The 27455-nt window shown below is 50.7% G+C and overlaps 1 protein-coding gene across 1 annotated transcript in view; it reads right to left on the bottom strand.

The window, feature by feature from the left end:
- Positions 1-27455, bottom strand: part of SCNN1A (sodium channel epithelial 1 subunit alpha) — a 166631-nt gene that overhangs the window by 95527 nt on the left and 43649 nt on the right. Inside the window, exons 3-6 of the mRNA XM_077467097.1 lie at positions 23342-23609; positions 12908-13098; positions 9367-9473; positions 3102-3265 (exon numbers count right to left, since the gene is read on the bottom strand). Coding sequence (XP_077323223.1) covers positions 3102-3265; positions 9367-9473; positions 12908-13098; positions 23342-23609 — 730 coding nt within the window. The remainder of the gene's footprint in view (positions 1-3101; positions 3266-9366; positions 9474-12907; positions 13099-23341; positions 23610-27455) is intronic.

Raw genomic sequence — 27455 nt, 5'->3', positions numbered from 1 at the left:
TCATTTGGGGGGGTTTTGTACTGCCCTGCCATTTTAGCACCTCAAGAAATGAGATAGGCAGTCGTAAACTAAAAGCTGCGTAAATTCCAGAAAACGTACCTTAGTTTGTAGATGTGACAACTTTTGCGCAAACCAATAAATATACAATTATTGACTTTTTTTTTACCAAAGACATGTGGCTGAATACATTTTGGCCTAAATGTATGACTAAAATTGAGTTTATTGGATTTTTCTAATAACAAAAAGTAGAAAATATCATTTTTTTTCAAAATTTGCGGTCTTTTTACGTTTATATCGCAAAAAATAAAAATCGCAGAGGCAATCAAATACCATCAAAAGAAAGCTCTATTTGTGGGAAGAAAAGGACGCAAATTTTGTTTGGGTACAACATTGCATGACCGCGCAATTACCAGTTAAAGCAGCGCAGTGCCAAAGTGTAAAAAGACCTCTGGTCATTTACCAGCAAAATGGTCCGGTCTGAAAGTGGTTAAGGGATGGCTTTCAGTCCTCAGAAACCCAAGGAGTTGTACGTGGCTGGGAGGAGGTGGTTAAGGATCATGTGATCCTTAGTGACCCAGAGGACTCTGAACTGAATGCCTCTGAAAACTTACACTGCATGGCCTCCCTGATTCTGCAAAGCCTGCGAAAGTACCCTAGGATTCGTGGTATCAAGGAGAGGATTCATTGCTGGCTGGCAACCCTTCTCGATCCACGTTACAAGGCTAATGTTGCAGAACTCATCTTGTCTTCGCAGAGGGAGCAGAGGATGAAATATCTTCAGGAGGCCTTGAAGAAAGGTTTGTGCAATGCATTTCCAGACCCTGGGAGGTTACCATTTCTCCCATTGACACCAACAATGGGTCACAATTTCTCCTATTGACACCAACAATAGGTAACCATTTCTCCCATTGACACCAACAATGGGTCACCATTTCTCCTATTGACACCAACAATGGGTCACCATTTCTCCTATTGACACCAACAATAGGTCACCATTTCTCCTATTGACACCAACAATGGGTAACCATTTCTCCCATTGATGGCAACAATGGGTCACCATTTCTCCTATTGACACCAACAATGGGTCACCATTTCTCCTATTGACACCAACAATAGGTCACCATTTCTCCTATTGACACCAACAATGGGTCACCATTTCTCCCATTGATGCCAACAATGGGTCACCATTTCTCCTATTGACGCCAACAATGGGTCACCATTTCTCCTATTGACGCCAACAATGGGTCACCATTTCTCCTATTGACGCCAACAATGGGCCACCATTTCTCCCATTGATGCCAACAATGGGTCACCATTTCTCCTATTGACGCCAACAATGGGTCACCATTTCTCCTATTGACGCCAACAATGGGTCACCATTTCTCCTATTGACACCAACAATGGGTCACCATTTCTCCTATTGACACCAACAATGGGTCACCATTTCTCCCACTGACACAAACAATGGGGCACTATTCCTCCACCGAATACCAAATGTGAAGTTTTCTCCCACTTATGCCAGGAAAATTTCCACTCCTGACCACAGTTTGGCCCCCTAAAGTCTGAAGAACAAAACAAAAAAACTCTCCTATATTCTAATATCTAAACAATGAGAAGAGTTCCTTCATCTGGTACTCACTTGTGAAGCAAGGAAGAGCTTCACGTGTCAAAAAAAAACTTTCTTTGTACGGACCTCTGTTTTTATGGCTTCCATTTTATCCTAAAGCATATATATAAAGACCCCAATGTGCAGAGAGGGGGGATTTTGAGAAGATAAGGTGGGCCAGATAGTCAGTGTACATGGTGGGAGGGGGAGGGGAGTAGCCTACTCTGAAGGAGGTAGGAGAAGAGACCTGCTGTCTTTTGTTTGGTGCACTTCAGTGGTGGATGCTTTTCACTTTCCATGAATACCGTTTATAACATATGTAATCCCCATGGGATCTCTAGCGGTTAAGGAGGGACCCCGCCCCACATTTAAGTTTGCCAGTAAAGCCATACTGCTATTTGGTTGCACTTTATGGTGCTCTGGAGCAGATTGTGAAGCATGGCCTGAGTGTTAGAGAAGACCGCTCTACGAATGGACGTTGTGCATACCCCATAGGGTACACCACTTGCAAAGAACTCCCAGATGACGGTCCCCACTAGCTGGGTAGAGCAGGGACTACCCCGAGGTACCTCCCTGTAACAGGACAAATCTGAGGACTCTGATAGCTGCCCAGGAAGGAGAAGGGAGACCAAAGGACGACACCGGTTGGCTTGATTGTTCCTCCTATGAAGCAGAGGTGATCCATTCTGCTCAGTAATACCCAGGGCCATCTTTAATATTTATTGGACCCTGGGCAAAGCTTTTCTTGGGGCCCCCCATGCAGTTTTGCTCTGCATCTGCTCTGAGACATATAATAAATAGCAGCTAGACTAGAGATTACATTTTATCATTACCGCTCACTGACTGGTTGCTAGAGGTTACAGCACACATTACGGCTCACTGATTAGTTGCTAGAGGTTACAGAACATGATTTCTGCTTGTTGATTGGTTGCTAGAGATTACTGTGGATGTGACCTCAGGGGGGCATAATATACATATCAATGCCGCCAGCCGCCACTATTTACATATGAATGCCGGTAATGTACATGTAAACACAGGGTCTACAGTTGAGTCATCTTTACACAACAATAGGGAAGAGCTGGGCAGCATCAGTAGCAGCACTTCACACTGAGATATTGGGACACAGCACAGGACTAAAACCTCAAGGGATGAGGGAATTTAAACCGGGATAGTTGGCAAGTATGAGGCAGCTGCTTTGGGCCCCACAACAATGACAGGGCCCAGGGCAGCTGCCCCTTTTGCCCTGCCTTAAAAACGGCCCTGGTAATACCCTTGTAGCTCTCTGAGCCATAGCATTGTATGTGGACCTGTCCATTATTAGATCAAGATGGCGCCACCGGTAAACCTCTGATTTCTGTTACAGACCCAAACCTTCACAAAGCAGGAGCCATTCCTCCAAAGGGGAAATCCATAACCAGATGATTGCAGACCCATCAATAGCTCATTACAAAAGCTTCACAATTCTACATTTTATTCTGAACGATTTGTTCTCTACCTTTCTCATGCCAATGGAGGTCTCCACCCCAGGCTGGATGTTAAAGCCACTATCATCCATGAAGGCCGGCTCGTTGTGGCCATGAACCAGGACGCGCGCCCCGGCAACGGAGGACAGGAGCGGGATGTAGTCGTGCTGCTCGGTGCGAAGGACGAGTGTCAAACCTACAAAGAGAAAAGATTTAATGTGTGACTAGTAAATATACTGCGACCAATCCTGACATCACCAACACAAAAGGTCTGCAAAATATATTATCCATCGAGATATCATTAAAGGACAACATTGCTTTAAGTTATGCGGCCCTTTCCGGACCCTCGGAGGATTTGGGGGTAAATACTTACCTGCACTTCCTCGCTGTGGGCCCTGCTCAGACCTTTTACTGCAGACGTGTGCGATTCGTTTCATTATCGATCAAAATTCGGATGAACTTTTCATTATGTAGCCGAATTTACAAATCACAATTGTAACAAATTTCAACAAATCCAAAATAAATGAAACAAAACAAAATATTCAAATCAAAAATGAATTCAAATTTGAATTTGAATATGAAAATGAATTTGAATTTGAAATGGAAGCATACTGCAATGAAGGTATAAATATGAAATCAGATGATTCCTACTTAGGCTGCTTTATAGAATGGAAGGCAATAGAATAATGAAGGCTCCAGATACAAAAAACTGAGCGCAGGTTCTAACTCTCTCCTACTATGTATGATAGGGGTGGACTCCCTCCAGCGATGGTATCGGTTCCCATCAGGGCCGGTGTCCTGTCAAATACTGTCCCCCGTCAGATAGTGTCTGCTGTGTACTGCGCATGCGCAGTACACATGACAAGCAGATTCCAAAAATCTCAGAAGATGAACGGCGTCTGCGCTGTGAGTCCAGGTTCAAGCCCCACCATCCAAGTGGACATAGAGTTAGAATAAAAAGAGCTCAGCGAAGCGAGGCCATGGCCAAAGCGTGGCGAGTGAAGCGAGCCCGCGAGGGGCCCTCTAACTATGTGCAGCCCTATGTCCATTTGGATGGTGGTGCTTGCACCTGGAGTCACGGCGCAGGCACCGTTCATCTTCAGAGATTTGCCGAATCTCCTTGTGCTCCGTACTGCGCAAGCGCTGCGCCTGCGCACTACACAGCGGATACTATTCGATAGGCGGACATTTTTGGACAGAACACCGGCCCTACCATGGGTCCCAGTGGGTCCATTGGATCCATGCGGCACTTTGAGAGGGGCGGCAAATTGAACCACGGCCGCCTCCTTCTCTTCTATTTACCCAGCAAATTGGTGCCCACGATTTCTTTCCCAGCAGTTTTGTGTGTCATGACAACAATTGCCCCCCCAGGCTGCTCTGCCTGCCCCAATACTACCTTAATCTGTCCGTATACTACCCTAGCCTTCCCCATACTACCCTAGCCTGTCCCTATACTACCCTGGTCTCTCTATATATTACCTTAACCTGTCCATATACTACCCTAGTCTCTCTATATACTACCCTAGCCTTTCCATATAATACCCTAGTCTCTCTATATACTACCCTAACCTGTCCCTATACTACCCTAGTCTCTCTATATACTACCCTAGCCTGTCCATATACTACCCTAGCCTCTATATAAACTACCCTAGCCTGTCCCTATACTACCCTAGTCTCTCTATATACTACCCTAACCTGTCCCTATACTACCCTAGTCTCTCTATATACTACCTTAACCTGTCCCTATACTACCCTAGTCTCTCTATATACTATCTTAACCTGTCCCTATACTACCCTAGTCTCTCTATATACTACCCCAGCCTGTCCATATAATACCCTAGTCTCTCTATATACTACCCCAGCCTGTCCATATAATACCCTAGTCTCTCTATATACTACCCTAGCCTGTCCATATACTACCCTAGTCTCTCTATATACTACCCCAGCCTGTCCATATAATACCCTAGTCTCTCTATATACTACCCTAGCCTGTCCCTATACTATCCTAGTCTCTCTATATACTACCCTAGCCTGTCCCTATACTACCCTAGTCTCTCTATATGCTACCCTAGCCCACCCCTATGCTGCTCTAGCCCACCCCTTAGAATTGAACATAATGGAATGTCATATAATTTTGCATATAGACAAGGTGCTGTTGCATGTAAATCTGACTTCCTGATTAATTACATTTTAGTTTTAATTATCATGATATAAAATAATGGATGTGGTGGCCTTTTGGCAGGTGGGGTTATTTTTTTTTTTGGGGGGGTGCAGCATTTCATTTCATTTCATTCTTGGACCCGGGCAGCACAATGTCTTGGGCCAGGCCTGGTTCCCGTATGTAAATATTCTTCCCGCGTGCCCAAGCATGGTGATGTGTGGAGTTGAGCTTTACAACAGACAGCACAGGTAACTTTACCAACAGCAACTGCCCAGAGAGGAGGGCACTACATCACCTGCACCGCCGCCTTCTAAAAACCGGTGACTGGTTCCCCTCCCCCAATGCCCTATACCGCACAGCCAGTGGAGGATGACCTCCTCCCATACAGGACTGTGGGCTCCATTCACAGAATGATATGTAGGTGGCAGGACACATTTGGAGTAAATATCGCATGCGATCCTCAAACTGCCAATTCACTAGACTGAAAATTGTCGGTGAAGGCCGCATGAAAAGGCATCAAAATCCATTCACAGAAGAAAATACGGAATTGTTACGCAGTGGTCCAGGCAAGAGAAGTTAATTCAGGTTCAGTTCCTCCACAGGGTCTATTATAAAAGCTTCATAAGGTTTACCCCCGGAGATCACAAGACTGTCCTCGGTGCCAGAATGACGGGGGGTCCTACCTTCACCTGTTTTGGAGTTGCCCCGAGATCATCGGGTACTGGGCTGGGGGGGGCGGAGACTATTAATGGTCGCCTTCAACTGGATCTTCCTGTCTCCCCGGAACTGGCGCTTCTGGGAATCCAGGATGATGATCAGAGGCCAAGATGTACTAAGCTGCTACTGTCCTACCTTTTCTTTCATGCGAAGAGGGAAATTATTTTAAAATGGAGTGCCCCTCCCCCCATGGTTGATTCATGGGAGAGATCAGTTAATGCAGTGCTTCCTCTCTACAAGTTACACACTTGAACAGGAATTGTCCCAAGAAATTCGCTAGAGTCCCATGGGCAGCCATGGACAGCATAGGTGGAGGAAGTCATCTGTCAGTAAGATCACGTTTGTGATATTCAGATGTTGACCCCCCCAGCCCGCCCTGAGTACAAGGGGGTCACCCTGTGGGAACGGGGTTCCACTGATGTGTCATTATACTAATTACTTGCTGATTGCAGATCACCTGTAATGTGTGTCTTGATTTGGTGCATTTTGGACAAATGTATCTTGTATTGATTATATATCTCCATAAAGGAACATTTTGAAAAGTAGTGGTCCGGGCATGTGGTATTTGTGGAATGTGTGCTGGTTGGGCGGCCGCCAGAGGCGGCTCTTTAATTAGGCGGTTGCCTAAGGCCTCGCTATCACAGGGGCCTCGCAGCTGCCTAATTTGGCCGACCCGCACACAGAGCATCACTTTTTAAGGAATGTCTCTCTCCCTAAGCGGAGATCCTCTCTGCTCTGGTAAATTACCTGCATTGCCAGGACCTTGCCTGTGTATCCAGGCTAAATCCTGCTGGTGCTGAGCCAAGTGGCTCCAGTGAATTCCCCAGCAGGGTGGCGCTAATGAGGGCACACCCGCCTTCGGCTTGTATGGGCTGTTTGGTGTCCAACGCACTGCAATCTGAACTCGGGGAGAGATGCTGGCTGCCTCCTCACCTCTGATGTCTACAGACAGGAAAAGGAGCTGACAGAAGGAGGATCCCTATCCAATGGTGGGACTCCTGTCATATACCTAATCCTTCTCCTGCCTGTCAAGCCTCCCAGTAGTGGTGATACTTCTGTCCTAGCCCAGAATCACCCCTGACTCCATTGTCTCATCCACCACTGATAACTTGCTTGAATTATTTTTTCCATTATGGGCGCGAGTGGGGCCTCATGTCTAAGTTTTGCCTAGGGCCTCACAAAACCTAGAGCCGCCTCTGGCGGCCGCCATGTCCTTAACAACGGACACGTCATCAGTTGTCAGCAACAATTGCCTGGAAATTATAATATTTGGGGCCCCCCACCTTTATTATTGATAGGGAAAAGGGCCTCTTCCTCACAACCCTGGCTGGTGGTTGAAAAATGAAAAAAAAAAATGAAAAAGTCTGCTTGCGCCGAAGGCTCCTGCCATCTGACAGCTCCGTCGTCTGATAGTTCATAAATAACTAAGGAGCGGGGTCACCTGGGTATTTCACCAGGTGACCCCCACCCCTTTGTGACATCATTAACCCAGCATGTCCCTTATGCCCTGTACACACAGTCGGACATTCCAACAACAAAATCCGTCTGATTTTTTCCCGACAGATTTTGGCCCAAACTTGTCTTGCATACACACTGTCGCACAAAGTTGTCGGAAAATCCGATCGTTCAGAACGCGGTGACATAGAACACGTACGACGGGACTATAAAGAGGCCAGTAGCCAATAGCTTATGTCTCATAATTCATTTTGAGCATGCGTGGCACTTTGTTCGTCGGAAATCTCTACACACGATCGGAATTTAAACGAACGGATTTTGTTGTCGGAAAATTTTAGATCCTGCTCTCAAACTTTGTGTGTCGGAAATTCAGACGGAAAAACTCATTTTCAGTCGGAAAGTCGGACCGTGTGTACGGAGCATTCGTTTTGTAAGGTGACGGAGCTGTCAGATGGCGGGAGCCTTCAAGTGCAAGCGGGCTTTTTTTTTTTTTGTTTTGCTTTTTGGCTCGGCGGTGTGGTGGGCGCAGCGATTGACAATGGATCTACACCGGGGGACTTGTCAAAAACAAATGTCTTTTTTTTGACATTAGACTTTTTTATGGTGAAGGAGTTAGAGGTACTATGTACTCCAGATTCCGATAAGCCCCCCACTCACAGACCCCCACAACCACCGACCAGTCTTGTGGGGAAGAGGACTTGTCCCCATCAACATGCTGGTTTTGTTCAGGAGGGGGAGGGGGGCGCTCGTCCCCTCCCTTTCCTGACCTGTCGGGCTGCGCCCTCGGTTAAGGGTCTGGTGTGGATTTTGGGGGCACCTCATGCCATTTTGTTTTAAATTCTGGTGTGAGGTTCCCTCAGAATTCATGCCAGACCGCCGGACGTGCCTGATATTGTGTGTGTGAGGGGGGGGGATACAACTTACATATTCTATTTCTGGCAATTCTTTTCATTTTTCATTCAGCTGTCAGCGGGGAGCTCTCAACTGTTGTTGAGGACGCGGCGGGCGCTCGCTTGTTAATAAATTACTATTAATATAATTACTGTGAATAAATACGCCGGCTAGTGCCAGGCCTAAAATGTTTTCCGCAAGACTTCATATAATAACTCACGCGGTATTTTACCGCATATCGCCTTGTGAATGGAGGAGCCCCATATCTCCGCGTCATCCCGGGGGGGGGGGGGGATGGGGTGCAGTGCAGAGGACTTACAGCGCCGATGCAATTCAGCATGGTTACTCCTCTGCAGGAAATCGCATATATTGGAAATCCTGTCAGGATCACCAGAGACAGTGGCGTAACTAGAACCTTCAGGGCCCCCGATGCAAGAAACCATGAAGGGCCCCCCCTGAACCCCAGCCAGGGCCCTTCCCTCCGAGTCTGGCGGTGGAACTCCAGGGCGTGGTCACAGGTATGACCTTTGTGAGCCCTGTAGTTCCACCACTGGCATCAGTAGTTTTTATTTATTTATTTTTTTACATTTTTAGGTGCCCCATTGGGGGACTGTCCCTAGGCAGAATTGTGTCCCCCGTCCCCAGAAGAGATGAGGTCCTTTTCTCCAGGGCAGATGAAGTTACTGCCCCCAGGTGAGAAGGAGTCCCTGTCCCCAGGGGAGGTGGGGGTCCCTGTCCTCACGTGAGAAGGGGTCCTTGTCCCCAGAGGAATATGGAGGGGGTATGTAATTGTGTGTGCTAGCTGCCTATGCTGCTGCCGGCCATATGTAGTGAGGGTTGCATGGGCCCCCTGCATCACAGGGCCCAGTTGCGGTCGCAACTCCTGCACCCCCTATAGTTACGCCCCTGACCAGAGACATAAAGGGAGGAGATCAATGAGAATTTGATGCGCAGACAGAGCAGAGATCTATTCATTTGCCTGGAGATGCACTTGAAATATGTGAAGATTGCCTTCCGTAGACGTCGCACACAAAGTTACTTTTTTTTTTTGGTGTTCTAGAAAGGGAACTGACCGTTTTTTATCCCCGGCATAGAGGAGCTCCACGTGTCGCTGTCAGAGCGGTTGTGGTTGAAGGTGTAGCAGTTTCCGTAGATGGGGTGGTGGAAATGTGAGTAGTTCCTGCATTCAGAAAAAGAAATCGATTTATTTCCGGGTATACAAGCACATAGAATACAAACACTCGCTGATTACTATAGACAAAGCGAAGACATACGCACGGATCTCAGAGGTGTTCATGTTCATGCCTGCCGAGGAGGAAAGGGGAACAGAGGAGAACATCCAAAGTGGTGACTTCTTTAACGAAAATGGAAAACTAGTGCTGGACCTGTAAGATTATCCTATTGGCATTGCTATCTTATCTTCAGGTATTGATGTGGATGGAGGTGATCGGGTTCCAGATGCCAAACCAGCTGTGGACATGACTTGTGCTTGTAATCACACTGAAAGGAATACCATGAAAAGTCCAGTTCACCTCCAGCCCATTCACATTGTTGTCAGTCTCATGCCCTGATGAAGTGGGAAGTTCTCCGGAAACTTGTTGGCTACGCCTTTGATTGACCCCCCCCCCCCCCCAACCTTTACTCTTTGGTATGTACAGCTGCAGGCAGGGAATGCCATTACCCTTCTCTGTGTTACCCAAAGGCTTGTCCATCTGCAAAGATTTCAGAACCTTCTCTCTGTAGCTGCCTGCTTGAGTTGGATCAGAGTGCCGCAGCCTGGGACTCACTTGCAGCACAACATCTCCACCTTCAGGAGCTATGCTACAGAAAAGGTTGTCCCTTAGATTCTGCACCTTGGCTCTTCTTAGGGCCCCCAGCAATGCTAATCTAGTAGGTCTGCCCGTCTGTCTGAGCCTTCTCCTTGGCTCTCTTCTCTGCCCAACTCTGAGCCTTCTCCATGGCTTTCTTCACTCTCTGCCCAACTCTCTGAGCCTTCTCCATGGCTTTCTTCTCTGCCCAACTCTGAGCCTTCTCTATGGCTTTATTCACTCTCTGCCTAACTCTTTGAGCCTTCTCCTTGGCTTTCTTTACTCTATGCCCCACTCTCTGAGCTTTCTCTGAGGCTTTCTTTACTCTCTGCCCAACTCTGAGCCTTCTCCATGGCTTTCTTCTCTGCCCATCTCTCTGGACCTTCCCCTTGGCTTTCTTCACTCTCTGCTCAACTCTGAGCCTTCTCCATGGCTTTCTTCTCTTCCCATCTCTCTGGACCTTCCCCTTGGCTTTCTTCACTCTCTGCTCAACTCTGAGCCTTCTCCATGGCTTTCTTCTCTTCCCATCTCTCTGGACCTTCCCCTTGGCTTTCTTCACTCTTTGCCCAACTCTCTGAGCCTTCTCCATGGCTTTCTTCTCTGCCCAACTTTGAGCCTTCTCCTTGGCTTTCTTCACTCTGCCCCACTCTCTGAGCTTCCTCTGAGGCTCTCTTCATTCTCTACTCAACTATCTGAGCCTTCCTTCACTCTCTGCCCAACTCTCTGAGCCTTCTCTGAGACTTTCTTCACTCTCTGCCCAACTCTGAGCCTTCTCCATGGCTTTCTTCTCTGCCCATCTCTCTGGACCTTCCCCTTGGCTTTCTTCACTCTTTGCCCAACTCTTTGAGCCTTCTCCATGGCTTTCTTCACTCTATGCCCCACTCTCTGAGCTTTCTCTGAGGCTCTTTTCACTCTCTGCCCAACTATCTGAGCCTTCCTTCACTCTCTGCCCAACTCTCCGAGCCTTCTCTGAGGCTTTCTTCACTCTCTGCCCAACTCTGAGCCTTCTCCATGGCTTTCTTTACTCTCTGCTCAACTCTGAGCCTTCTCCATGGCTTTCTTCTCTGCCCATCTCTCTGGACCTTCCCCATGGCTTTCTTCACTCTATGCCCCACTCTCTGAGCTTTCTCTGAGGCTCTCTTCACTCTCTGCCCAACTATCTGAGCTTTCCTTCACTCTCTGCCCAACTCTCTGAGCCTTCTCTGAGGCTTTCTTCACTCTTTGCCCAACTCTCTGAGCCTTCTCCATGGCTTTCTTCTCTGCCCAAGTTTGAGCCTTCTCCTTGGCTCTCTTCACTCTGCCCCACTCTCTGAGCTTTCTCTGAGCCTCCCTTCACTCTCTGCCTAACTATCTGAGCCTTCCTTTACTCTCTTCCCAACTCTCTGAGCCTTCTCCGTGGCTTTATTCACTCTTTGCCCAACTCTCTGGAGCCTTCTCCATGGCTTTCTTCTCTGCCCAACTCTCTGAGCCTTCTCCGAGGCTTTCTTAACTCTCTGCCCAGCCTGCTATATTCAAGTCTTGGTCAGCCACTCTGCATCAGAACAAGAATGGAGGACAAACCTTCAGATGGGGACACCTTTTACTGTGATTCTTGTCTAAGAAGGGGATTTGCTACACTTTGGGCAAATTCCTCTGACTTCCTGTTGTGTCTACTGGACAGGAAGTGAAGGGAAATCATCCATCTCTTTGTCATCTAGAATAGCCAGAACAGGGGCAGGAATGGGGGGGGGGAGAGAAGAAAAATACCTACCATAGGTGAAGTGCTGTAATATCGGGGGAGGGGGAGGAGGCGCTGGGAGTACAGAGCAGGGGCTGATGGTGCGAGGATTCTGCTCCTCCTTCCAACATCAGCCCAATGTGGGTGAAAGACAGCAAGCTGGGCAGGCGCTGAGAATTTACCTCCTTCCCACCACAGGTGCGTGCCGGAGAGTGGGACTTCCCTTCTTCCTGCCTCCCTGTCATGTGACATATCAGGTGCCACGCTGAGGGGGTCTGAACTGTAAGTACACAGAGGGCAGGGGGGGGAGCAAATCAGCCCCAGAGTTCCCTTCTTCCTCTCATAGCCACTCTACCCCCCTCAGAGCTACACTGGACCCCCAAGGGGCCACCATCCTCCCAGCTCCCCTTCCCCTTCATATTACCACCAAACTGGTCCTTCTCAGACTGACGCCACCAATGCAGGGACAGTTTTTCATTTTGGTGACACCAATATGGGCATTATTTCCTCACGCTGATGCTGGGGCTTTTCTTTCTACATCACTGTTACCCCCCCCCAACACTACAGATGCAGTGGCAGTTTTCCATGTTAGTGACACCACCGACGCAGGAGCATTCTTTCCCTCCAGTGACACCACAGGCACAAGGACATTTACTTTGCCCCAGTGGCCCCTCCAACACACGGGGCAAAGTTTCCTTTCAGTGGCATCACTAAAACAAGGACGTTTCTTCCTCACACTAAAGCTGGCGTGTTTCTTTCTACAACTTGAACTTGATAGACATGTGTCTTTTTTCAACCTGACTAACTATGTACATCACTATTAGCCCCAAATTATAATGTACCTCTATCTGCTTCAGTGGCATGCGGGCGAATAACCCCACCCCTTACTCCGCATGGGCGGGGCTCAGTTTGCAATTGTTGCTCTGATGCACTTTGTTAGTATATTACGGATGTTGGAGGCTCATATGGAGCCGCGGTCACACTATTTAGTGGAATGCCGGGATACAAAGCTGCAACATTTTCAGCTGAATGGATCTGAAATTTCAGTTTTCTAAGAATAATTAATAATAATAAATGGGGCGTACTCACCCCGTCTGCAGGCAATGCTCCTCATTGAACCGACAAGCGAGGATAAAGTTCTCCAGCTGCTCTGTAGAGACGTCACCATCCTTGGGGACGCGGGCGAGGATATTTATATACTGGAAGCGATACCACTCCTGGACGGCGTCCACCCCCGAGCTGTACGTCTGGTAGAAGCAATCCCCTCCGGTTTTATTACACTGCGGGGAGGAGAAACAGAGAATCAGACCGTGTGATAATGGGGCCCCCCCGAGGGACTCTCAACCTTGACACCCCTCTGAAATGCAATCCATAGTGAAATGCTTTTCAGATGGTTTTTGACAGGTGGTGAGAAGGTGATATGTTGCCTCCTCACCGCCAGTTTCCCCCCCCTGGAAGTGGATGTTTGGAATGGCGGGCAGAATGCGGGAGGCGTTTGCGAATAACTTCTTAATGGCTAGTCGCTCAGAAAGGAGGAGGAGCTTCTTTTGGGGAAGATTGTCACACATTGCGATTTGCCGCACTTGCAGTGTGATTTATTGCGGCAAAAATCACACCGCGATCAAATGGCACTGCGAACGCCTCTCCCGTTTTGCCGCAATTTTAACCACTTCAATACCGGCATTTATACACCTCCCTGCCTAGACCAATTTTCAGCTTTCAGTGTCGCTGGCAATCACGCTGTCATGTGAGCCCTTGTGCACACGGGTCGGACATTCCGACAACAAAATCCTTCGGATTTTGTCTGAAACTGGTGTTGCATACACACGGGTCGGACAAAGTTGTCGGAAAATCCGATCGTACGTAACGTGAAGCTAGTAGCCAATAGCTTTGGTCTAGGAATTTGATCTGAGCATGCGTGGCACTTTGTCCAATCGGAATTCTCTACAAACGATCGGACAAAGTCCGATCGGATCATGTTGTCGGAAAATTTTATAGCCCAGCTCTCAAACTTTGTCGGTTGGATATTCCGACGGAAACAGTCCGATGGAGCCCACACACGGTCGGATTATCCGACAACACGGTCCGATCGGACATTTTCCGTCGGAATGTCTGGCGTGTGTACAAGGGCTTACACCGCACCCAATGTACATTTTTATCATTTTATTACCACAAATAGAGATTTATTTTCTGGTATTTCATCACTTCTGGGATTTTTATTTTCTGCTAAACAAATAAAAAATAAAAAAAAGACAGAAAATTTTGAAAATAAAATGTATTTTTTTGTTTCTGTTCCAAAACTTTGTAAATAAGTACGTTTTCTCCTTCACTGATGGGGCTGCACTGAGGGGCACTAATAAGGCGGCACTGATGGGCACCGATGAGGTGGCACTGATGATGGGCACTAATATGTAGCACTGATGGGGCACCGATAGGTGGCACTGATGGGCACTAAAAGGTGGTATGAATGGGCACTGATAGGTGGCATGGATGGGCACTGATAGGTGACATGGATGAGCACTGATAGGTGACATGGATGGGCACTGATAGGTGGCACAGATGTACAGTAATTGATGGTATGGATGGATGCCAATGAGTGGCAAACAATAATGCCTGCCAATCAGTGATGGCCATTGTGGGCACTGATTGGCATCCATTGTGGGCACTGATTGCATCCCTGGTGGTCTAGGGTGGCATATCTAGTGGTGACATCCCTGGTGGTCCTAGTGGAGTCCCTGTTGGTCCAGTGTGGGCATCCTTGGGGAGGGGGGGGGGGTGGCGCTGATAATTAATCAGCACAGACCCCCCCCTCAGAGGAGCTGCCAATCAGCTCTCCTCTATTCACGTCTGACAGACGCGAGTGAGGAAGCGCCAACACCTGGCTACACCTTGAGCTGAACTACGACTGACTACTGATTGACTTTCTATAGGAAATGTTCTCTTGAATTGAATTATCTTTCTTTTGAAAAAAGTGTCTAAAGCGGCGAGGTGACCTGTGAATTCCCAGATTGCACTTCTCAGTGTAAAGCGTGTGAAAGCCGTGTAGGAAATGCCCGTTTATTGCGTGAATATAGAGCTCTTTCACTTTCTGTCTGTGCCAGGGTGCTATCCCATAATACAAATGACTGAATACGACCTCGCAAGATGACTAAACATTATAACTGTGAAAAGATTACACATTCTAAGAGGCAATAGGGAAACGTTAAAGGTCCATCACCAGACGCCTGCGATTCCCTGCAACACAACAGAAGTCCCGGGATCAGGACCAGGACCGGGTGATATGGGATCAGGACCAGGTGATATGGGATCAGGACCGGGTGATATGGGATCAGGACCAGGACCGGGTGATATGGGATCAGGACAAGGACCGGGTGATATGGGATCAGGACCAGGACTGGGTGATATGGGATCAGGACCAGGTGATATGGGATCAGGACCAGGTGATATGGGATCAGGACCGGGTGATATGGGATCAGGACCAGGACCGGGTGATATGGGATCAGGACCAGGACCGGGTGATATGGGATCAGGACAAGGACCGGGTGATATGGGATCAGGACCAGGACTGGGTGATATGGGATCAGGACCAGGACCGGGTGATATGGGATCAGGACCAGGTGATATGGGATCAGGACCAGGACCGGGTGATATGGGATCAGGACCAGGACCAGGTGATTTGGGATCAGGACCAGGAGATATGGGATCAGGACCAGGACCGGGTGATATGGGATCAGGACCAGGTGATATGGGATCAGGACCAGGACCAGGTGATATGGGATCAGGACCAGAACCGGGTGATATGGGATCAGGACCAGGACCAGGTGATATGGGATCAGGACCAGGACCGGGTGATATGGGATCAGGACCAGGAGATATGGGATCAGGACCAGGTGATATGGGATCAGGACCGGGTGATATGGGATCAGGACAAGGACCGGGTGATATGGGATCAGGACCAGGACCGGGTGATATGGGATCAGGACCAGGACCAGGTGATATGGGATCAGGACCAGGACCAGGTGATATGGGATCAGGACAAGGACCGGGTGATATGGGATCAGGACCAGGACCGGGTGATATGGGATTAGGACCAGGACCGGGTGATATGGGATCAGGACCAGGACCAGGTGATATGGGATCAGGACCAGGACCAGGTGATATGGGATCAGGACAAGGACCGGGTGATATGGGATCAGGACCAGGACCGGGTGATATGGGATTAGGACCAGGACCGGGTGATATGGGATCAGGACAAGGACCGGGTGATATGGGATCAGGACCAGGACCGGGTGATATGGGATCAGGACCAGGACCGGGTGATATGGGATCAGGACCAGGACCAGGTGATATGGGATCAGGACCAGGTGATATGGGATCAGGACCAGGACCGGGTGATATGGGATCAGGACCAGGACCAGGTGATTTGGAATCAGGACCAGGACCGGGTGATATGGGATCAGGACCAGGACCGGGTGATATGGGATCAGGACCAGGTGATATGGGATCAGGACCAGGACCAGGTGATATGGGATCAGGACCAGAACCGGGTGATATGGGATCAGGACCAGGACCAGGTGATATGGGATCAGGACCAGGACCGGGTGATATGGGATCAGGACCAGGACCAGGTGATATGGGATCAGGACCAGGACCAGGTGATATGGGATCAGGACCGGGTGATATGGGATCAGGACCGGGTGATATGGGATCAGGACAAGGACCGGGTGATATGGGATCAGGACCAGGACCGGGTGATATGGGATCAGGACCAGGACCAGGTGATATGGGATCAGGACCAGGACCAGGTGATATGGGATCAGGACAAGGACCGGGTGATATGGGATCAGGACCAGGACGGGGTGATATGGGATCAGGACCAGGACCAGGTGATATGGGATCAGGACCAGGACCGGGTGATATGGGATCAGGACAAGGACCGGGTGATATGGGATCAGGACCAGGTGATATGGGATCAGGACCAGGACCGGGTGATATAGGATCAGGACCGGGTGGTATGGGATCAGGACCAGGTGATATGGGATCAGGACCAGGACCGGGTGATATGGGATCAGGACCAGGACCGGGTGATATGGGATCAGGACCAGGACCAGGTGATATGGGATCAGGACCAGGTGATATGGGATCAGGACCAGGACCGGGTGATATGGGATGAGGACCAGGACCGGATGATATGGGATCAGGACAAGGACCGGGTGATATGGGATCAGGACCGGGTGATATGGGATCAGGACCAGGACCGGGTGATATGGGATCAGGACCAGGTGATATGGGATCAGGACCAGGACCGGGTGATATGGGATCAGGACCAGAACCAGGTGATTTGGGATCAGGACCGGGTGATATGGGATCAGGACCAGGACCGGGTGATATGGGATCAGGACCAGGTGATATGGGATCAGGACCAGGTGATATGGGATCAGGACCAGGACCGGGTGATATGGGATCAGGACCAGGTGATATGGGATCAGGACCGGGTGATATGGGATCAGGACCAGGACCAGGTGATATGGGATCAGGACCAGGTGATATGGGATCAGGACCGGGTGATATGGGATCAGGACCGGGTGGTATGGGATCAGGACCAGGTGATATGGGATCAGGACCAGGTGATATGGGATCAGGACCGGGTGGTATGGGATCAGGACCAGGTGATATGGGATCAGGACCAGGACCGGGTGATATGGGATCAGGACCAGGACCGGGTGATATGGGATTAGGACCAGGACCGGGTGATATGGGATCAGGACCAGAACCAGGTGATTTGGGATCAGGACCAGGTGATATGGGATCAGGACCAGGACCGGGTGATATGGGATCAGGACCAGGTGATATGGGATCAGGACCAGGTGATATGGGATCAGGACCAGGACCGGGTGATATGGGATCAGGACCAGGTGATATGGGATCAGGACCAGGACCGGGTGATATGGGATCAGGACCAGGACCAGGTGATATGGGATCAGGACCAGGTGATATGGGATCAGGACCGGGTGATATGGGATCAGGACAAGGACCGGGTGATATGGGATCAGGACCAGGACCGGGTGATATGGGATCAGGACCAGGACCAGGTGATATGGGATCAGGACCAGGTGATATGGGATCAGGACTGGGTGATATGGGATCAGGACAAGGACCGGGTGATATGGGATCAGGACCAGGACCGGGTGATATGGGATCAGGACCAGGTGATATGGGATCAGGACAAGGACCGGGTGATATGGGATCAGGACCAGGACCAGGTGATATGGGATCAGGACCAGGTGATATGGGATCAGGACAAGGACCGGGTGATATGGGATCAGGACCAGGACCGGGTGATATAGGATCAGGACCGGGTGGTATGGGATCAGGACCAGGTGATATGGGATCAGGACCAGGACCGGGTGATATGGGATCAGGACCAGGACCGGGTGATATGGGATCAGGACCAGGACCGGGTGATATGGGATCAGGACCAGGTGATATGGGATCAGGACCAGGACCGGGTGATATGGGATCAGGACCAGGACCGGATGATATGGGATCAGGACAAGGACCGGGTGATATGGGATCAGGACAAGGACCGGGTGATATGGGATCAGGACCAGGACCGGGTGATATGGGATCAGGACCAGGTGATATGGGATCAGGACCAGGACCGGGTGATATGGGATCAGGACCAGAACCAGGTGATTTGGGATCAGGACCGGGTGATATGGGATCAGGACCAGGACCGGGTGATATGGGATCAGGACCAGGTGATATGGGATCAGGACCAGGACTGGGTGATATGGGATCAGGACCAGGACCAGGTGATATGGGATCAGGACCAGGTGATATGGGATCAGGACCAGGACTGGGTGATATGGGATCAGGACCAGGACCAGGTGATATGGGATCAGGACCGGGTGATATGGGATCAGGACAAGGACCGGGTGATATGGGATCAGGACCAGGACCGGGTGATATGGGATCAGGACCAGGACCAGGTGATATGGGATCAGGACCGGGTGATATGGGATCAGGACCAGGACCGGGTGATATGGGATCAGGACCAGGACCGGGTGATATGGGATCAGGACCAGGTGATATGGGATCAGAAGCTCCTTCCTCGTCATACTTGCAGATAAAACTCACCTTTCAGGGGAAAGTTGCCCCAATGATCGCACTTCCTCAGTTATGCCCCGTACACACGATCGGAAATTCCAAACGTCTTTAGCAATTCCGACGCGCAAAAATTCCTACGCATGCTCAGAAACAAATTGAGGCATGCTCGGAAGCATTGAACTTCATTTTCTCGGCTGGTCGTAGTGTTGTACAGAACCTTTCTGTGACCCGTGTGTGTGTCCTACACCCCCCCCAGTGTCCCCCTGTGCCTTACACCCCCCCAGTGCCCTACACCCCCAGTGTCCCCCTGTACATTACACCCCCTCAGTGCCCTACACCCCCCCATGTCCCCCTATGCCTTACACCCCCCACAGTGTCCCCCTGTGCCTAACACCCCCCCAGTGTCCCCCGTGCCTAACACCCCCCAGTGTCCCCCTGTGCCTTACACCCCCAGTGTCCTACACCCCCCCAGTGTCCCCCTGTGCCTTACACCCCCCAGTGCCCTACACCACCAGTGTCCCCCTGTACCTTACACTCCCCCACAGTGTCCCCCTGTGCCTTACACCCCCAGTGTCCTACACCCCCCCAGTGTCCCCCTGTGCCTTACACCCCCCAGTGCCCTACACCACCAGTGTCCCCCTGTACCTTACACCCCCCACAGTGTCCCCCTGTACCTTACACCCCCCCAGTGTCCCCCTGTGCCTTACACCCCCTCAGTGCCCTACACCCCCCCATGTCCCCCTATGCCTTACACCCCCCACAGTGTCCCCCTGTGCCTAACACCCCCCCAGTGTCCCCCGTGCCTAACACCCCCCAGTGTCCCCCTGTGCCTTACACCCCCAGTGTCCTACACCCCCCCAGTGTCCCCCTGTACCTTACACTCCCCCACAGTGTCCCCCTGTGCCTTACACCCCCTCAGTGCTCTACACCCCCCCCCCCCATGTCCCCCTGTGCCTTACACCCCCCCCCCCCACAGAGTCCCCCTGTGTCTTACACCCCCACAGTGTCCCCCTGTGCCTTACACACCCCCCCAGTGTCCTCCTGTGCCTTACACCCCCCGTGTCCCCTTGTGCCTTACACCCCCCCCACAGTGTCCCCCTGTGCCTTACACCCCCCCCCCACAGTGTCCCCCTGTGCCTTACATCCCCCCCCACAGTGTCCCCCTGTGCCTTACATCCCCCCCCACAGTGTCCTCCTGTGCCTTACACCCCCGAGCCCTACACCCCCCAGTGTCCCCCTGTGCCTTACACCCCCCTGTGCCTTACACCCCCTCAGTGTCCTCCACCCACTTTGTCCCCCTGTGCCTTACACCCCCTCAGTGCCCTACACCCCCCCGTGTCCCCCTGTGTCTAACACCCCCCACAGTGTCCCCCTGTGCCTTACACCCCCCAGTGTTCTCCTGTGCCTTACACCCCCCCGTGTCCCCTTGTGCCTTACACCCCCCCACAGTGTCCCCCTGTGCCTTACCCCCCCAGTGTCCCTCTGTGCCTTACTACACCCCCTAGTGTCCCCATGTGCCTTACACCCCCCTGTGCCTTACACCCCACCCCCAGTGTCCTCCTCCACCCACTTTGTCCCCCTGTGGCTTACACTCCCCACAGTGTCCCCACTGTGCCTTACACCCCCTCAGTGTCCTCCACCCACTTTGTCCCCCTGTGCCTTACACCCCCTCAGTGCTCTACACCCCCCCGTGTCCCCCTGTGTCTAACACCCCCCACAGTGTCCCCCTGTGCCTTACACCCCCCAGTGTCCTCCTGTGCCTTACACCCCCCGTGTCCCCTTGTGCCTTACACCCCCCCCAGTGCCCCCCTGTGCCTTACTACACCCCCCAGTGTCCCCATGTGCCTTACACCCCCCTGTGCCTTACACCCCACCCCCAGTGTCCTCCTCCACCCACTTTGTCCCCCTGTGGCTTACACTCCCCACAGTGTCCCCCTGTGCCTTCTCCCCCCCACAGCTGCCCTGAGAGACACTGTGCTGTGTCTGGAGGATCCCAGTGCTCTGCTTTGTGCCCTGTGTTTTGGTTTGTGCCCTGCTATTTGCCCTACTGCGTGCCTCGTGGCCTGTGAGGTTCCCCACTGTGTACCCCGTAGATGTGCCATACTGTGTGCCCCATGCCCTGCAATGTGTCCTTTGCCCTGCTATGTGCCCCATGCCCTGCTGTGTAACACCTGATGTGCTCTACTGTGTGCCCCATGCCATGTGATGCGCCCTGCTGCGTACCGCCTAATGTGCGCTGTGACCCATGATGTTCCCTACTGTGTGCCCTGTAATGTGACCTACTGTGTGCCCCATACCCTGTGATGTGCTCTGTGCCCTACTGCGTACTCCCTGATGTGCTCTGTGCTTTGCTGTGTACCATACTGTATGCCCCATGCCCTGTGATGTGTCCTGCTGTGTACTGCCAGATGTGCCCTGTTTCCAATGATGTGCCCTACTGTGTGCTCTGCTGTGTGCCCTATGTGCCACATTTCCTGTGATGCATGCCCTGCTGTGTACCTCCTGATGTGTCCTGTGATGTGCCCCGTCGTGTACCCCATGATGTGCCTACTGTGTGCCCCATGCCCTGCTGTGTACACCCTAATGTTCCCTGTGACGCACCATGCTGTGCTTAATAATGTGCCCTGCTGTATACGGCATATTAAACCCTGCTGTGTGTCCTGTGATGTGCCCCATGCATAGAGATCGTGAGGGGGCGGAATCAAGATCACAATTTTTTTAACAATTATTATTATTATACACGATTTATATAGCGCCAATTAATCGTGCAGCTCTAGTGCCAGGTACCCCATGAGGTCTCAGGCATTGCTGCCTCTGTCTACCAGTCTTAGGAGGTTTGGTGATGTCACTTCTGTGCTGCTCATTGTTCTCCTTGCTGGAGGCTCTGACGTAAGAAGCTCTGCCTCTACCAAGATGGCCGCCTCCATACAGAGAACAAGACATGGTAAGTCAGTAATGGGCATAAGACCAGCTGCAAGGAGACCATGGACACAACTGGTGACCTGTCCTGTTTTACCACAGCTTTCAAAATGTCGATCCTCCTTCCATTTCATTATTTTATCATTCAAATCCAGTACAGCGCGTTCCTTATCCCATCGCGTTCCTTATCCCATCGCGTTCCTTATCCCATCGCGTTCCTTATCCCATCGCGTTCCTTACCCCATCGGGTTCCTTACCCCATCGCGTTCCTTATCCCATCGCGTTCCTTATCCCATCGCGTTCCTTATCCCATCGCGTTCCTTATCCCATCGGGTTCCTTATCCCATCGGGTTCCTTATCCCATCGCGTTCCTTATCCCATCGCGTTCCTTATCCCATCGCGTTCCTTATCCCATCGCGTTCCTTACATCCCATCGCGTTCCTTATCCCATCGCGTTCCTTATCCCATCGCGTTCCTTATCCCATCGCGTTCCTTATCCCATCCCGTTGCTTATCCCTTCGCGTTCCTTATCCCATCGCGTTCCTTATCCCATCGCGTTCCTTATCCCATCGCGTTCCTTATCCCATCGGGTTCCTTATCCCATCGCGTTCCTTATCCCTTCGCGTTCCTTATCCCATCGCGTTCCTTATCCCATCGGGTTCCTTATCCCATCGCGTTCCTTATCCCATCGCGTTCCTTATCCCATCGCGTTCCTTATCCCATCGGGTTCCTTATCCCATCGCATTCCTTATCCCATCGCGTTCCTTATCCCATCGCGTTCCTTATACCATCGCGTTGCTTATCCCTTCGCGTTCCTTATCCCATCGCGTTCCTTATCCCATCGCGTTCCTTATCCCATCGGGTTCCTTATCCCATTGCGTTCCTTATCCCATCGCGTTCCTTATCCCATCGCGTTCCTTATCCCATCGCGTTCCTTATCCCATTGCGTTCCTTATCCCATCGCGCTCCTTATCCCATCGCGTTCCTTATCCCATCGCGTTCCTTATCCCATCGCGTTCCTTATCCCATCGGGTTCCTTATCCCATCGCGTTCCTTATCCCATCGGGTTCCTTATCCCATCGCGTTCCTTATCCCATCGCGTTCCTTATCCCATCGGGTTCCTTATCCCATTGCGTTCCTTATCCCATCGCGTTCCTTATCCCATCGCGTTCCTTATCCCATCGGGTTCCTTATCCCATTGCGTTCCTTATCCCATCGGGTTCCTTATCCCATCGCGTTCCTTATCCCATTGCGTTCCTTATCCCATCGCGCTCCTTATCCCATCGCGTTCCTTATCCCATCGCGTTCCTTATCCCATCGCGTTCCTTATCCCATCGCGTTCCTTATCCCATCGCGTTCCTTATCCCATCGCGTTCCTTATCCCATTGCGTTCCTTACATCCCATCGCGTTCCTTACATCCCATTAGTGACTATCATTTATGATTGATGAGCAGTTTATATAAAGATTGGCTTTCAATGTGCAAAGTCACTTACCAGTTTGAAGCCGATGTTCCAGTTCTGCCGGTTGACCGGCATTGTGTAGCCATCGGTACCGGAATCCAGACTCCGCAGCACCCTACGAGAACCTTCTTCCACTGGCAGCTTCTCCAGAGGGAATGGAAGCGGATCCTCGGCTTGCCGCCTTCTCCGGTTTGTGGGGACTCGGCCTTGCACCCCGGTCACATTGTACTGATAGAGGCTGAATAGCAGCTGTTGGGTGTCTCTATCCAGCTGGTCCAGGTCACTCAGGATGGAATGGTACCTGAGGGGCGAGAAACCCACATGGGGTGGAAATGGACGTTCCACCAGTCATTACAAATCATTATAAAGACACCAAGAAACCTGCGAATTCCAATCATAAAAATACAAAATAAAATACTAAAGTCGGATATTTTATACGGCTCCGTTTCTACCAGTGGGATTTGCCATACCAAGGGATACCAAGTCGCTTAAGTGGCCCTCGTGCTTCAAAAGGTTGGGCACCCCTGTTTTAGGGCTTTAAATACACCTTCATATACAGTGCTGTGCAAAAGTTTTAGGCAGGTGTGATGCTGTAAATGAAGAATTCTTCCAGAAATCAAAAATGTTATTAGTTTATTTTTTATTAATTATCAAAATGTAAAGTAAATGAAGAGAAGAGAAATCCAATCAATATTTGGGATACCCCCCCCTCCCCCGCCTTCTTCTAGGTAGACTTGCACACAATTGGTGAAGAAACACTGCAGGTAGGTTGTTCTATAGAAGGTAGGTTGTTCTATGGCAGGTGGGATATTCTATAGCAGGTAGGTTGTTCTATGGCAGGTAGGTTGTTTTATGTACATCTTGGAGAACTAAGCACAGGTCTTCTCTGGATGTCGGCCGACTCCAATCCTTCATCCCAGACAGATTCCATGATGGTGAGATCAGGGCTCTGTGCGGGCCAAACCATCACTTCCAGGACTCCTTTACACTGAAGATAGTTCTTAATGACATTGGTTGGATGTTTGGGGGTGGGGGGGGGGGGGGTTGTCCTGCTGCAGAATACATTTTGGGCCAATCACACGCCTCCCTGATGGTATGGCATAATGGAGAAGTATCTGCCTAGATTGAGGACACCATTGATCCTGACCAAATCTCCAACTCCATTTGCAGAAATGCCGCCCAAACCTGCAAGGAACCTCCACCATGCTATCAGGGAAGTAATTTGAATCAAACTCACCACCTACCTGCGCATAGACGCACACAAATTTGCCATGGATCGGCGCTCCGGCGCACGCACATTCGCAGCCCTACTGAGAGGCGTGCGCGAGTGCGCTCAAGCACACGCATAACGTGAACTCCCTGACCAGCCTATAAAAGGATCCTTAGCACACAGACAAGTTGCTGGTTTGTCTCAGCTCACCTGTGTTTCCCTGCTTCCTGTTCCTGTTTGCCGCTTCCTGTTCCTGTTTGACACTTCCTGCTTTGACCCGGATTGCCTGAAGACTTTGCTGATTCTCTCCTGACCTGACCCCTGGCTTGTTTAAACGGACTTCCTACTCTTAACCTTGCTGCGCACTGGACGGATACTTGTGTTTGACCCTCGGCCTGCCTCTGGATTATTCTCTGTCTGCTGCACTTAGCCTTGCTGGCTCCAGGACTGATCACCTGTGTTTGACCCTCGGCCTGCCTCCGGATTATCCTCTGCACTCAGCCTTGCTGGCTCCAGGACTGATTACTGGTGTTTGACCCTCGGCCTGTTTCTGCACTTTCTTTACTTGTTTTACAGACCTGCTGGCTGCTTACCTTCTGGTCCGGTCCATCCTGCACAAGCCTTCCTCCAGACCTTCACTCAAGTCAGGTATCCCGCTGGAGGCTTGTGCCTCTTGGTGCAACCCATTCCCTGTATCACCTCCAGGGGTGGTGTGCGCTGAGTCGCAACAGCCACCGCTCTCTGCATCTTGGCCTCGGTGAGTACCTCATTGCTGATAGTACAAACCAGCCATGACAGAGGCCAACAGAGCGGGTTCACCTTTGGAGATGTTGTGCCAGCAAGTTACAGCCCTTGCAGACGCTGTGCAGAAATTGCAAGATGGGTACACCCAAATCGACAGCCGTCTTCAGCAATTAGCAGGAACACCTTCACCAGTTAACCCAGCACCAGCGCCCCCTGGCGGGGCCTCCCTACCACAGGCCCATTCACCGCCTGCCCTGGTGATGGCGACTCCTGAACCAAGGGTACCTATGCCTGAGCGATTTTCGGGCGACCGAAAAAAATTCAGGGCATTTAAAAATGCCTGCTCCTTATATCTGGCCCTGCAACCAAGGACTTTTTCTTCTGAAATAGTGAAAGTTGGATTTATCATCTCCTTACTATCTGAAGAACCCCAGGCATGGGCACATAGCCTTATGGAACAAAGAAGTCCTCTCCTGAACTCAGTGGAAACCTTCTTTAACTCTATGGGTCAGTTATATGATGACCCACAACGTACTGCTACAGCTGAAGCCACTCTGCACACCTTAACACAAGGAAAGAGACCAGTGGAGGACTATACCGTCGAGTTCCGTAAGTGGTCAGCTGACACCGGCTGGAATGAGGCCGCCCTCAGGTACCAATACCGACAAGGCCTTTCCGAAACTTTGAAGGACGAATTAGCTAGAGTGGAGACCCCCGCCTCTTTGGAGGACCTGATTCAATTAGCCACCAAGTTGGACAGGCGCATGCGGGAGCGTCGCTCTGAGCGCCTTCAGACCCCTCGGCCCAGCTGGATGCTCCCTAAGTCGACCACTCCTTACCCTCCAATTCCAGTCCCTGCTGGCCCCATGGCCACGGAAGGGGAACCCATGCAGCTAGGACTTGTTCGCCCTCGTCTCACCCCAGATGAAAGGCAACGAAGACGACAGGCCAACCTATGTCTGTACTGCGGAGGGGTTGGCCATTACCTTCGCAACTGCCCAGTGAGACCTTGTAAGCCACCTCCGCAATTTGTTATGAACTATCAAGCCACAAACCTCACCCAGTCTTATGTTACTCTTTCTGTTTCTCTGCAGCTGGCGGAAGAGAGGATTCAACTACCGGCCGTAATTGACTCCGGAGCGTGCAGTTGTTTCCTGGACATCTCTGTGGCTCAAAAACTTCACCTTCCTCTCCAAGACAAAAAACAAAATCTTCTTGTCCACTTGGCTGATGGGTCTTTACCTCGCTCCGGACCAGTTACACAAGAGACCCAGCCGATTCTCACCATCACGGACTCAGGCCACAAGGAGCTCCTACGCTTTGATTTGATTTCTTCTCCCATGTTCCCTATTATTTTAGGACTCCCTTGGTTGCAGGCCCACGACCCCCACGTTAACTGGAGCAAAAAGAAGGTCTCTTTTACATCCTCTTACTGTTCTCAACACTGTTTTCCTCCAGTTCCAGCTACCTGTATGGCAGTCGTTCCTGCATCCGACAGTCTTCAGCATGTCCCTCCAGTATACCTCGAGTTTAAGGATGTTTTTGATAAGAAGAAGGCCGATTGTCTACCACCTCATCGGTCTTATGACTGCCCCATCGAATTGTTACCTGGATCTGAAATTCCGTTCGGGCGCATATTCCCTCTATCCGAGACTGAGCTAAAGGCTCTCAAAGCCTACATCGATGAGAACTTGGAAAAAGGCTTCATTCGGCCCTCTTCATCTCCAGCCGGGGCGGGTATTTTCTTCGTTGAGAAAAAAGATGGCTCCCTCAGACCCTGTATTGATTATAGGGAACTCAATAAAATAACTGTTAAAAACCGATACCCACTCCCGCTCATCCCAGAACTATTTCAGCGCTTTCGGACTGCCAAGATCTTCTCCAAACTTGACCTACGAGGCGCTTATAACCTTGTTCGGATTCGTACCAATGACGAATGGAAAACAGCCTTCAGGTCCAGGTTTGGGCATTTTGAGTATTTAGTGATGCCCTTCGGCCTGTGCAACGCCCCGGCCACCTTTCAACACCTGGTGAATGACATTTTCAGAGAATACCTTGACGACTTTGTAGTCGTATATTTAGACGACATTCTCATTTTTTCTGCCACCATTGAACTACACCGAGACCATGTAAGAAAGGTCCTTACCATTCTGAGGAAACATAAACTATACCTTAAGGCAGAAAAATGCGAAT

This window comes from Lithobates pipiens, unplaced genomic scaffold (assembly GCF_037356315.1).
Source record: "Lithobates pipiens isolate NorthernLeopardFrog02 unplaced genomic scaffold, aLitPip1_a1.2 Scaffold_47, whole genome shotgun sequence".
NCBI lineage: Eukaryota > Metazoa > Chordata > Amphibia > Anura > Ranidae > Lithobates > Lithobates pipiens.
The sequence above is the reverse complement of the archived record's forward strand: the minus strand, read 5'-3'. Positions and strand labels throughout refer to the sequence as shown.